The following is a 12,785-nucleotide window of genomic DNA, read 5'->3' as shown; positions in this document are numbered from 1 at the left end:
TTTCTGCTCGTGTATAGGAGCAATTCTGACTGTTTAGTGCTTTATTTAGATGTTTGGCAAAAGTTCAATGTGTCTGTCAACACGAGACTGGCTTCCACATTCATTCAACGCAGCAGCATCTGTGATTGGTTGAATGAATTGTACGTAGGTGGAAATTTACCTTGTGACAACATTTAGCGGGAGCATAAAGATTAGCCGTTTATTCTCTTAATCAAAGAGCTGCTACATTTAAATAACATTCACTTTAAATAAATGCTTTGGTTTTCAGACATTATGCGATGGCGATTTGTGAATGGATGATCATGAACTGGAAGGTGGAACTTCTGCTTATATATGCAAATGCTTTGGCCTTAAGCCACAGCGGGATATCACTCGTTTTCACTGCAATGTGTTGTGTATGTTGCTAATATGCTGCACAGCACAAGAATTAAAACACAGATTAATCTGCTCATCCATGCCAAGACCATGCATGGAAAATAGAATGTAAACTGGTGATTTTTCTGTGAAAATTTTGTACCTAACTTAGGGAAAACATTGATTACCCAGGCTTGACCTAGCACCGGATAAAATCTTTTCCAGCATACGTGTATAGTGGTGAGCACATCTTCCACAAAGGGTTGAGAAAAGCCTGGTTCGAATCTCGTTTCTGTGCAAACGCTTCACTTCACATTTCCAAAAATATGCATGTTGGTTCAATTGAAGACCAAATTGTCTAAAGATGTACATATATGTAAGTGTAAATGTTGTTTGTTTTGTGTGTCCTGCCTGTCACCTGAATTTATCTAGGATAACAAAACATTTGATAACCATGAAGCCGATTTATTGTGTTTTCAGATTTTGGCGTCATTCTTTCTCATTTTCTTCCATGGAACAATATCTACAATAGCAACTACATTTTGCTGTTATTGCATATGACTAAAACAATGTCCACAATTACAGCATGTAACTATGTCTGACTAAGGTTTTTTTTTCTTCTCAGCTTCTGGGTGGCGTCATCATGGGCTTTGGATTGTGGCTCCTCCTGGACAATCAGAGCTTCATAGTTGTGCTCAGTAAGTCCCAAATTCAAAATAAATATTTTCACTTCAGTCGTAGTGAAAATAAACAAGTGCTTCTTTATTTAAAGTGAGTCATTTACCATATTCTCTTTAGTTCATTCAAAAAGTTAAGTAATATGTAATATTAGTGCATGAGATGTGTGTCTTTCTCATATCATTTGATAATCCAGTAAAGGGGTTTGAGTCAAACCTTTAAACCTTTAGAATATTGGAAAATCTATCACCTAACTATCGGCGCTTCCCCGACGCTGGTAATATGCACATTGTTTTGCAATATTGTGTTTTGTTTTATACCTTTACTGCATGGCCTGTCTTGCATGTCTTTTAGTTTTATTTTGTTTTGTGTGTGTATGTGCTTGCTATGCGTTCGCAGATAGTACAGCAATTCTCATTGGTCAAGAGATATATTGCCGTCTTAACGGCATCTTTGAGTGGCTAGTCTTTACAGTTATTTTATGAAACGAAACTCGATATTGTGAAATATAGGGCTGACGTCTGCGAGTCAGTTAGTCGGTCCATACATTTTTGTCCGACCAAATTCTTATTGGTAGAGCAATCGCTGATGTCAAGTCCAGAGAAAGAAAATGACTTTGGGTTAAACCATTATTATGGTTTCGAGAAGAATATAGACAGGCTGTAAAATTGATTACAAATTAAAATATTATAATTTAATGAATCAGATGTATTTTTATTTATAAATATAAGTCTGAAAGTCATAGGAATGAAACTCGCTTGCCGTTTTTTACGTCACAATTGTGAACTCTGCAACTGACAGGAGAGACCACTTAACCTTGCCTGCAACCTTGCCACAAAAGCATGAGACTCTATCTTTCTCCAAGCCTTTATAAGGCCAATCACTAAGCAACCTTATGTTTGGGGGTAGGATATGAGCTGTGATCAAAATAAGAAGGCCGGGGGAAACATGAAATCACGAATGCAATTGTCGAGTTTATTGTGAGGCCCATTAATGTTGTGGAAGGTGCTGGTAGAGAGCACACAGTGCACTTTAGCCGATTTAATTAATATTGAGATAACGGCTGACTCCTGCCCAAGTAAAATGACGTACACATTACCAGCAACTTATAAAGGGACCTTTACCCCGCAGCCCAAGGTCTAATTAGCTCTCTGAACAAAATGAACTGTAAAATTAATCTAATTCAAACTTAATAAAAATCATGCCAACTATAAAAACCATATCATGTGGCAAGCCAAAAAAAGTTTATAAATGAGTTTCTGTAATTTAAAGTTTGTATTTGCTTAGACTGTTGTTTCTAAACTACACTCCCTCCCAACATAAGATTATGTGGTGTGATCTAGAGCAAAAATTGACTCTTGTGTTGGTTAGGTTCCAAAGTCAGCTTTTTTATTATTGAACTTAACAGCGAAACATTACTGAAAATGCCAGACAAAATCAATGTAGGATTCAGAAGGCACAACATTTAAAATATCTCAAATAACAGAGAACAAAAAGATATGTTTTTCCGTTGTATAGTTTTCACTGATCCAGTGAGTTGTTTGAAATAGAAGAATGTAGGCCAATACAAATGGAGCCAGTATTAACAGAATGAAAACAGGCCAAGGTCTGGCCGCAGGCTCTTGGAATGTTTAAGTATCATTGAATATCTGTAAGACAAATGAAAAAAAAAAAGGGCTCAGCTTTTGTACATGAGGATACAAACTTTTTTTTTTCCATACACAGTGACCTTGAAAAAGGTTGATGAAAACACTGAAGTCCTCTCACAGGACGGTGAATATTTTGTTATGGCTTGTAGCGTCTTGTAGAACTATTAAACACGTGTGAAGCACATTTTTATTTTTGTGTCAGTTGTTTTAAACAAGAAATGCATTGTCCAACACAAAGACTCTTTCCATTCTTGTTTGAGGGCTGTCCCTTTAAAAATAAGCGGTGCTCCTCTTTTTAACGCTCCGTTTTCAAATTGGCTTCAATTAACCATTTTTTCTTGAACCCGTTGTGATTTGATGTCAAGATTACTGCTCTTGTGTGCGCCATCTGGCTACAGTGTGCAACGTTTTGCGGCGGTATTTCAACCAGATCAGAATCAGACCCAGTTTGCATGTGTCCCTGTATTCTCTTCATGACAAAAGAACAATGAAATTTGGTAATATTGTATTACTACATGTTTCATTCTAAATCGGTTACATTTAATTGGTTAGAGATTCTTACTGAAATGTGCCTTTAATGGAGTGTGTAAAATAAACACACTGTATGAAAACAGGTTGGTTCACTTGATGTTGAGCTGAAAGTGGTATATTTTCTGTTAAATGACTGTCTGGAAGAAGGAAGCCAATTTTACGGCAGACATGGATGAAATTATTACAATTACAATCCACAGCGGGGGGATATATGACCCCTTGATGGACAAGAGAATGAACATTTAAAAAGTTTGCATGCAAATGGTTCAAAAGTTCCAAATACAACCAATCTGGCGGCTGTAAAGAAGTTCCTCCCCGTTTTCTTTAAGTTCACACATATACACCAACATGAAAAGACAGTTATCTTTTCCGTTTGCCTCAACTGTTGTCTACAAAGATATAGTGTCTGTTTTGTAATCCTATGATAGGAGAGCAACAAAAGGAGGCAGGAGAAAAGGGACCTTTTTTTTCTTCAGAGTTCATATGATGCGACAATCTAATACATAGATGGCAAATAGAGTGCAAATAACATCACCAAGTTAGTCAGAAAGGAGAAGCGGAGAAAGACAAGATGTAAAGTAAGTTTTTATTTCTCAAGTGTTAACGGAGCAAACTGAGAGCGAGAAAAAGCGAGTGGCTGTAACAAGACAGGGGAACTGAAGAAGATGATGCGTACATGCAGAGAACGTGTCACTATGCAGTGGTGAGAGAGAGAGAGAGAGAGAGAGAGAGAGAGAGAGAGAGAGAGAGAGAGAGAGAGAGAGAGAGAGAGAGAGAGAGAGAGAGAGAGAGAGAGAGAGAGAGAGAGAGAGAGAGAGAGGGAGAGGGAGAGGGAGAGGGAGAGGGAGAGGGAGAGGGAGAGGGGGAGGGAGGGGGAGGGGGAGGGATGGAGGAGATGAGGACGTTTGTCTCTTGTCAGTGGCAATGCTGCAGGTGTCCTGCGCTCAGACACTGGGCCCTTTCTCCTCTGTCCAGCATTAACATGCATCACATCAGCCGAGTGTGCTCACTGCTTTAGTCACACACGCTCGTCACTGGTCTGGCGAGGATGAGTCCGTCCGTCCTTTTCTCAGCGGCGGTCATCAATGCAGTCATATCTTGGAAAGAAACGCAACCAGCAAAGTCAACATCAATGAACAATAAGAGTGATAGCACGCTAGCCACTCCCGATGCACAGCAGAGTCCGGAAAGATGACAGTCAACCAGGCCACTGTGAACACGAGCACACAGCAGGCACGCACTGTCCGGTTCGTGGATCCTATCAGGCGAACGCAACCCATCTTGTCGTCCCGCGAACGAACGTACGCCAGGAGAATAGAAGGCACGGCTGGGCGGCGGTAAGGGATGCCGTCAAGCTGAAGAAGGAGTCCTATCGGGCCGTTTTGGCCTGCGGGACTCCGGAGGCAGCTGACAGGTACCGGATGGCCAAGCGGAACGCGGCTTCGGCGGTTGCTGAGGCAAAAACCCGGGCGTGGGAGGAGTTCGGTGAGGCCATGGAGAATGACTTTCGGACGGCTTCGAGGAAATTCTGGTCCACCATCCGGCGTCTCAGGAGGGGGAAGCAGTGCAACGTCAACACTGTTTACAGTGGGGATGGCGTGCTGCTGACCTCGACTCGGGACGTCGTGAGTCGGTGGGGAGAATACTTCGAAGACCTCCTCAATTCCACCTACACGCCTTCCATTGAGGAAGCAGGGCCTGGAGACTCTGAGGCGGATTCTCCAATCTCTGGGGTCGAAGTCACTGAGGTAGTTAAAAAACTCCTCGGTGGCAAGGCCCCGGGGGTGGATGAGATCCGCCCGGAGTTCTTAAAGGCTCTGGATGTTGTGGGGCTGTCATGGCTGACACGCCTCTACAACGTTGCGTGGACATCGGGGACAGTGCCTCTGGATTGGCAGACTGGGGTGGTGGTTCCCCTCTTTAAGAAGGGGGACCGGAGGGTGTGTTCCAATTACAGGGGAATCACACTCCTCAGCCTCCCTGGTAAGGTCTATTCAGGGGTGCTGGAGAGGAGGGTCCGTCGGGAGGTTGAACCTCGGATTCAGGAGGAGCAGTGTGGCTTTCGTCCTGGCCGTGGAACAGTGGACCAGCTCTACACCCTCGGCAGGATCCTCGAAGGTGCATGGTAGTTCGCCCAACCAGTCCACATGTGTTTTGTGGACTTGGAGAAGGCGTTCGACCGTGTCCCTCGGGAGGTTCTGTGGAGGGTGCTTCGGGAGTACGGGGTGCCGAGCCAACTAATAAGGGCGGTTCGGTCCCTGTATCACCGATGCCAGAGTCTGATCCGCATTTCCGGCAGTAAGTCGGATTCGTTCCCAGTGAGGGTTGGACTCCGCCACGGCTGCCCTTTGTCACCGATTCTGTTCATAATTTTTATGGACAGAATTTCTAGGCGCAGCCGAGGCGTTGAGCGGGTCCGGTTTGGGCACCTCAGCATCGCGTCTCTGCTTTTTGCAGATGACGTGGTGCTGTTGGCTTCTTCAGGCCGTGATCTCCAGCTCTCGCTGGAACGGTTCGCAGCCGAGTGTGAAGCGATCAGGATGAGGGTCAGCACCTCCAAATCCGAGTCCATGGTCCTCGATCGGAAAAGGGTGGAATGCCCTCTCCGGATCGGGGATGAGATCCTGCCCCAAGTGGAGGAGTTCAAGTATCTTGGAATCTTGTTCACGAGTGAGGGGAGGATGGAGCGTGAGATCGACAGGCGGATCGGTGCAGCGTCGGCAGTAATGCGGACCCTGTACCGGTCCGTTGTGGTGAAGAGAGAGCTGAGCCAAAAGGCAAAACTCTCAATTTACCGGTCGATTTACGCTCCTACCCTCACCTATGGTCACGAGCTATGGGTCGTGACCGAAAGAACGAGATCTCGGATACAAGCGGCCGAAATGAGTTTTCTCCGCAGGATGTCCGGGCTCTCCCTTAGAGATAGCGTGAGAAGCTCGGTCATCCGGGAGAGACTCGGAGTAGAGTCGCTACTCCTCCACGTTGAGAGGAGCCAGATGAGGTGGCTCGGGCATCTTATCAGGATGCCTCCTGGACGCCTCCCTGGGGAGGTGTTCCGGCCATGTCCCACCGGTAGGAGACCCCGGGGACGACCCAGGACGCGCTGGAGAGACTATGTCTCTCAGCTGGCCTGGGAACGCCTTGGGATCCCCCAGGATGAGCTGGATGAAGTGGCTGGGGAGAGGGAAGTCTGGGAGTCCCTCCTAAAGCTGCTGCCCCCGCGACCCGACCCCGGAAAAGCGGAAGAAGATGGATGGATGGATGGATGGATGGATGGATGGATGGATGGATGGATGGGCTGGGCGAGATGGGTTGGCCGCAAGCCTGGCCCGACGCCTCCGCGCTGGCCCCTCTTCTCTTTTTGTTTACATTCACTGAAGCTAAACGCGTACAACTTGAGACGTCACTTCCGGCTGGCGGCTCGATGCAGTCAAACTCGTCTGCGCGGCAAATTTAAATTAGATTTTTCAGAGCAACAGCTTCCTTTTCGTTGTTTCGATCGTCAATTTATATTTATAAGCCCATAAGCTAACTAAAACCGATTTATACATATACCGGTGTCTCTGGGCCTTTAAGTACAATAGACTGATTCGCATTGTATGGGGACGTAATTGAGAAGCTGCTCAATGGAACACTTTGAGAGAGTCAGATGATCACAGATAATCGCCGTGTGCATGATGAATGGAGGTAATAACGTCAGTGTATCTGTGTCCAGTTAAAAGCATCGGCATATAATTTGTTTTTTTTTTGTCAGCACTGTAGATTAAATACTTCCTAATGTAGTTTTTAGTTGTTGTTAAAATTACACTTTATAATTGCAGTTTGTGATCTTTTGCGCAGTATGGATTAATACCATTTTAATTTAATCCTTTATAGGGCACCAAAAAAGTCATATTATTACACTTTACGTGAAAGGGACTTCAAGTCAAATTGCTACACAGCACAGGTTGTGAGACGAAAGAGTATTTTTTTTATACTGGATGAAGTGATATTTTCTGTATTAAATCTGAACTAATGATATTGTCAAAGTGATCATCGTCATAATGTTTTTATCATAAATAAGATTGATCGATTTATTTATTTCACCTTGCGGAGAAATTGGAATTAAGATTATACAGGTATAATTTTGATGTACAAATAAATGTCTGAGCAGAAAGGCATTGCATGGTGTATACAAAATCTGCCTTTAAAGAAACAATTACTATACCAAGGTAGCACTTTCAGAACTTCAAAACAAGAGGGAATAACATCTGTTTTGCTACTGTATCAATTAGACTGCCTTGTGTTTGTCGTTGTACCTTCTAAGTAGCTGCAAATGTTCAGGTATGAGCACATGCAGTTCGTCATTTTTTTATTTTGATGTGATTAGCCTGCACAGATAATGATAGCTTTGGTGCCTGCACTTTCTATTCACCCCGATTGATGTTACACTGAAACATGTTGGTTTTGCATTGCCCGAATGCTAAAAAGTGTGGTGATTTTCTTTTAGCATTGTTACCAAACTTTGTTGTCACAATGTTACTGCCTCTAAGTTGGCAGTATATTTCGGTCAACAAGGACTTCATCGATTTGGAGGACAGTTTAAATTTCAGATTCACTTTCCTTTTGTATTGGTAACTTCTGACCTCTGCACTTGTTCTTTCCTTGCAGATGACTCCATAGCTGTCAAGGCCGCGTGCTACATCCTAATTGGAGTTGGCACTTTCGCCATGCTTTTGGGCTTCCTCGGCTGCTTGGGAGCTATTTATGAGATCCGCTGTCTGCTTGGTCTAGTGAGTGAATTTGAAAAATTAGAACAATCCCATAGTGTTGTGGTAAGTCAGAGCAGAAAACACACCCAAAATATTACACCTTTCAAGCTCTTAATGTTCATGATAAAATGTGTCTGCAAAAAAAAAAGACATTGATGGTAAAATGTGTCTGCAAAAAAAGTAGTCCAAAAGCTTGATGTTATTTTCCATTGATTGTCCTCCGTTCTATTTAGTACTTCACCTGCCTCTTATTGATCCTCATTGCTGAGATTGTAGCTGGCGCCCTCATCTACTTCCAGAAGGACGTGGTAAGCGGCATATTATTATGTGGTCTTCACACCCTACAAACAACAATCGTCCTGAATAGAAAGCAAAACCTAGCACCACAGTACAGACGAACCCCCCGTTTCGAACGTCCCCAGGTTAGAACAAATCAGAGTTCAAACCAAAAATTCAAAGATTTTGAACCCTCAAAACCAAACGAAACACCGGACTGCGAACAGCTTTCCGAGTCGAGGCTAGCCAACAGCGTCTCCACGTCTCCGAAGCAACAGTTCGGTTTGGCTCGACAAGCTGAACTGCGTCCCGAGATCGTAAAGCTTCGGAGAAGACATGACTCGGAACAAAAATACTGAAAAGGGTGACGCAACAAGATGTCATCAACAATAGCTCAGTGCTCTTAAGTGACCGGAAGAAACCTCTACAGTAGATGCAGCAGCTCTATGTTCTTCGTTAACAGCCAAATCGACTGCCTTTAACTTAAAAGCATCATGTGCATTTCTTTTGTCCCCCATAATGAGGGTTTGTGTATAAAAGCTTCCTTTCTCTAGTAATGTCCGTCATGATCTCGTTCTGTCTCTTGTTCGTATCATTTGTGCGGCACTATTTGACTGGGGGACGGACATGTGCTCAACACACCACTCGTCATATCCCTCTGCCCAGCAAAGCGGTCCGCAACTTTTTAATAACGAGTGTATAAGTGTGTTAGACATCACAAAAGTCACTAATTATTACGCAAAAGTGTCCATTATTGCTACGTCAGAACGGATTAATCCGTTTTCCATTATTTCTTATGGGAAAAATTTAAAAGGACTCCAACCAAATCGGAGTCCGACCAGTTTTCTGGAACGAATAATGGTCACAGTCAGAGGTTCTACTGACATCAAACTCAGTGGTCAACCCACCCTAATTGAAATAGAAATAAATTGGTTTGCAGCGCCCCCTAGTGCATAGTATTTCCAAATAAAGAGCTCGGGAGTGTTCCAATTGAAAGTTACATAAATGCATCTGCAAATTGTTGTAACACAATAATATAACTTTCAGTTGTGTATTCAACACAAATTTTTCCAGACTTTTTTGGGGCTCATTTGGGTCGCTCTCAATGGGAAATGCTGGCCATTTGTTTAATGACTTTGTTCTTATATTTGTATTGTTTGCATCCAAGTGGCAACACTCTTGAAACAGAAGTTGTCCATAGTCCTCAGAACATTCAATGGATTCTTTCTCTGAAATCTCACATTTGGACATGTCAGCTCCCTCGCCACAAAATCTGCCTCTCTTCTCATAGCGCTATGTTTATTTATTTGTCTCAATTATCATTGGATTTATCAGGTCTGAGGCTACTAAGAGTTTAAACTTTTACTCAAATTACCTACAACCCCTACAAAGGTGAAAATACCGTTAAAAAAAAAAAAAAAAAAAAAAAAAAAACTTCATCAAGAAGTATAGTCGGGTCAATGGAGGGTGATCTTTGACAGACATAACATCAGTTTGAACAGAGTGAAAAATATCAAACATTAATTATCATTTTGTCAGCATCTAAAAAATCATGGCCAAAGTTTTATTTAGCACCCACTGAAAAAAAATATTTTATACATCACCTCAGGATCCTAGCCATCTCTGATAAAATCAGCTACATCTTTAGTTTAATTAAGCACATCTTTTATTTCTTTCTATTTCTTATATTATTATTAAATGTAGTCGAACTGGAGTTTGATTCTGTTTTCTGAAAAAAAAAAGACATTATTTTAGGGGGGGTGACGATATGGAAATTTTCTTTGACATGTTGCGTCATGTAGAACAATTTGTGTTTGACCTCTATGACCTGTTTTCCCATAGTTAAATGAAGAGATGTCTAAGATTGTATCCAAGGTCTTGGACAACTATCCAGGCAACTACTCAACCACAGCGCAAGCGTGGGACTTCATTCAGAGAAATGTAAGCCATTAAAAGTCACACCTCACTCAAATTAAACAGATGAATTTTTCAAATGATTCTCCTTTGGTTGGACTGGTGGCGGGTGCATGACAGCTTGGTACAAGGAGAAAAACTCATTAAAAAAGGTGGTTTTGACAATAGTTGTGAAATATCTGATTTGGGAAATGGGCCTACGTGAGCATCACAAAGAGAATCTTGAAAATGCGTTTGAAGTTGTATTTTATTCTCCTTCTTGCAGATGGAATGCTGCGGCTGGAACGGTCAAAGCGATTGGAACGGAAACATGGTGATCATCAACAGTTCTCAACTTCTGTTTCCCTGCTCGTGCTACAACATGTCCGTCGCGACTGGAAACATCTCAGAGAGCGGCTTCTGCGAGGCTCAGACACCAGAATGGCCCGTATACGACACGGTAACATGATTTTGGGAATTCTCACCTGAAATGAGAGCAGTGAGATTTCATCTTCTGGCGTATTCTTCAGGGTTGTGCTCTCAACGTGGAGAGCTGGCTCCTCACCAACATCGGGGTTGTTCTGGGAATCTGCGTCGCAATCGCTTTGATTGAGGTACACAACAACTCTCATAAATTCAATTCAAGTTCTTACCGGGAGTTTCAAGTGAAGTGCTGCTCAAGATGCATTGCCAAGCAGTTTCTACAAATAATGGCTTTTTGTGTTTCTAACAGCTGCTGGGGATGGTTCTCGCCATCTGGTTGTGCAAGAACATTCACAGGGAAGACTACACCAAAGTGCCAAAGTACTAAGTTCACCACACTGAGTTTGGCTTGAACTGAAGCTAATAAGGCATTTTTCCACTTAATTTTCGGTTAAATGTTTTGTCCAAATGTAAACCTATGTGTTAGCTTTACATTTAGTTGATAACCTCTTTTGAGGTAGTTTTTTTCTCAGACCAGTCTTGCTCGAAGCACTTTAAAAAGGTTTTGAAACTTTTGATCCAAAAGTGATGTTGCAAATGTTTTGACTGGTTTAGAGGAACCTGCAGGAGTTGGGGAGGGTGGGGAACCTGAAGAAGGAGGGGGGGAAATTTCAGAAATATGTGGTCCTGTATTAGTTTTTACATTCTTACGGTTTTAGTTTTTCCCTGAGATTCTGCGACCAATTTACAGAGCTGTCAAATCCCCCAATTCTGTTGAGTTTTTTTTTTTTTTTTAAGATAGTTATTCTAGCATTATATATGATTTTATGACTTTGTATATAATTTCATTTATTATTTCTGCAAACCTGACCCTAAAGTACTTCCATGTTTATCAATGCAAGCTGGTTGCTCATTGTACTTTCAAAACTGTTTTCCTTCTCTTATTGTATAACTTATTGGCTATAACAGAAGTAATGTAATGTTAAAGAAAAACTTTTGGAATTGATTTCCAATGTGGGTGAGCAGGTACATAAAGGTCATGCACAGACATGTTTACTTTAAAATGTTGGGAAACGAAGTGCCAAGTGGGCTGAATTGATTTGCTTTTTTAAAACACATTTTAAGTTTTTTTATTCTATAATTATTTTGTAATCCAATTTCAACTTTTACCTGAGAAAATTTGGTACTTTTCTTATGTATAAATTTGTTGTCTATTCTGTACAGTGAGTATAAAAACACCCTACATTAACCCTTTAATGGTGTTCTAAAAAGTATGACTTTTTTTGTAACAATGTACCGTAGACAAACTGGGAAAGAAGATGGCTTAGTAATTTCGAACTCACAACATTAATTCTATTCTGTTTCCCTTGCCAATAAAGTCATTACAATTGGATGAAGCCGAACAGCCCGATACTCTGTGTAACATGTCCAACATAACCCATAGACAGTTTTCCTGCGACTTGACATGCTGCCACCTTGGGGCATTGTTTTCTAAGTTTATTGTTTTGTTCTGTGCTTATTGAGTGTTTGAATAAAGAATTCTCCTGATCTCAACTGCTGTCATTTTTCTGTATGCGGAACTCTGAGAAAAACAATTCTATGTACTCCCATTTCCCCCCCCCCCCAATTTTGCTCTTTCAACTTTGTTTGGCATGAAATATGAACTTCAACCTCACAGTGGCATCATAAGTTACTAATGAAAGATTAGAATCAAGTCAATTTTTTTCTCAAAGCTCAACCTTTCTTTTTGTATCAATTTCAATGGTTTTGGAAGAATGTCCATTGATACTGTTTGGATGCATTTAATGTAAGAAGTCATGAATATGATTAATTCTTTAACATAGATGTTTAGTAAATGTTAGTAAATGTTTAACATGACTTAAGGCTAATTTGTTCTTTTAGAAATGTGTATGAAACTTGTACAGTGGGGGAAATAAGTATTTGACCCCTTGCTGATTTTGCAGGTTTGCCCACTTACAAAGAATGCAACGATCTACTATTTTAATCATATGTACATTCTAACAGTGAGAGACAGAATCCCCCAAAAAATTCCAGAAATTCACATCATATGAATTTATAAAAATTGATAACCGTCTGATGAGGAAAAACAAGTATTTGAACCCCTGGACAAACAGCATGTTAATATTTTGTAGAAAAGCCATTATTGGTCAGCACAGATGTCAAACGGTTTTTATAGTTGGTGACAAGCTTTGTGCACATTTCGGCAGGG

At 41.7% G+C, this 12,785-nt stretch overlaps 1 protein-coding gene across 2 annotated transcripts in view; it reads left to right on the top strand.

Moving 5' to 3' along the window:
• LOC125967239 (CD82 antigen) overlaps positions 1-12,109 on the top strand; it is a 25,179-nt gene extending 13,070 nt beyond the window's left edge. Inside the window, exons 3-9 of one of the 2 annotated variants that reach the window (XM_049718129.2) lie at positions 980-1,052; positions 7,863-8,026; positions 8,197-8,271; positions 10,082-10,180; positions 10,419-10,592; positions 10,663-10,746; positions 10,866-12,109. In XM_049718129.2, the coding sequence (XP_049574086.1) occupies positions 980-1,052; positions 7,863-8,026; positions 8,197-8,271; positions 10,082-10,180; positions 10,419-10,592; positions 10,663-10,746; positions 10,866-10,943 (747 nt within the window). In that variant the 3' untranslated portion in view covers positions 10,944-12,109. The remainder of the gene's footprint in view (positions 1-979; positions 1,053-7,862; positions 8,027-8,196; positions 8,272-10,081; positions 10,181-10,418; positions 10,593-10,662; positions 10,747-10,865) is intronic. The other variant, XM_049718131.2, reaches the window with a different exon arrangement.
• Positions 12,110-12,785: the final 676 nt, after the last annotated feature.

This window comes from Syngnathus scovelli, chromosome 4 (genome assembly GCF_024217435.2).
Source record: "Syngnathus scovelli strain Florida chromosome 4, RoL_Ssco_1.2, whole genome shotgun sequence".
Taxonomy (NCBI): Eukaryota; Metazoa; Chordata; class Actinopteri; order Syngnathiformes; family Syngnathidae; genus Syngnathus; species Syngnathus scovelli.
The sequence above is the reverse complement of the archived record's forward strand: the minus strand, read 5'-3'. Positions and strand labels throughout refer to the sequence as shown.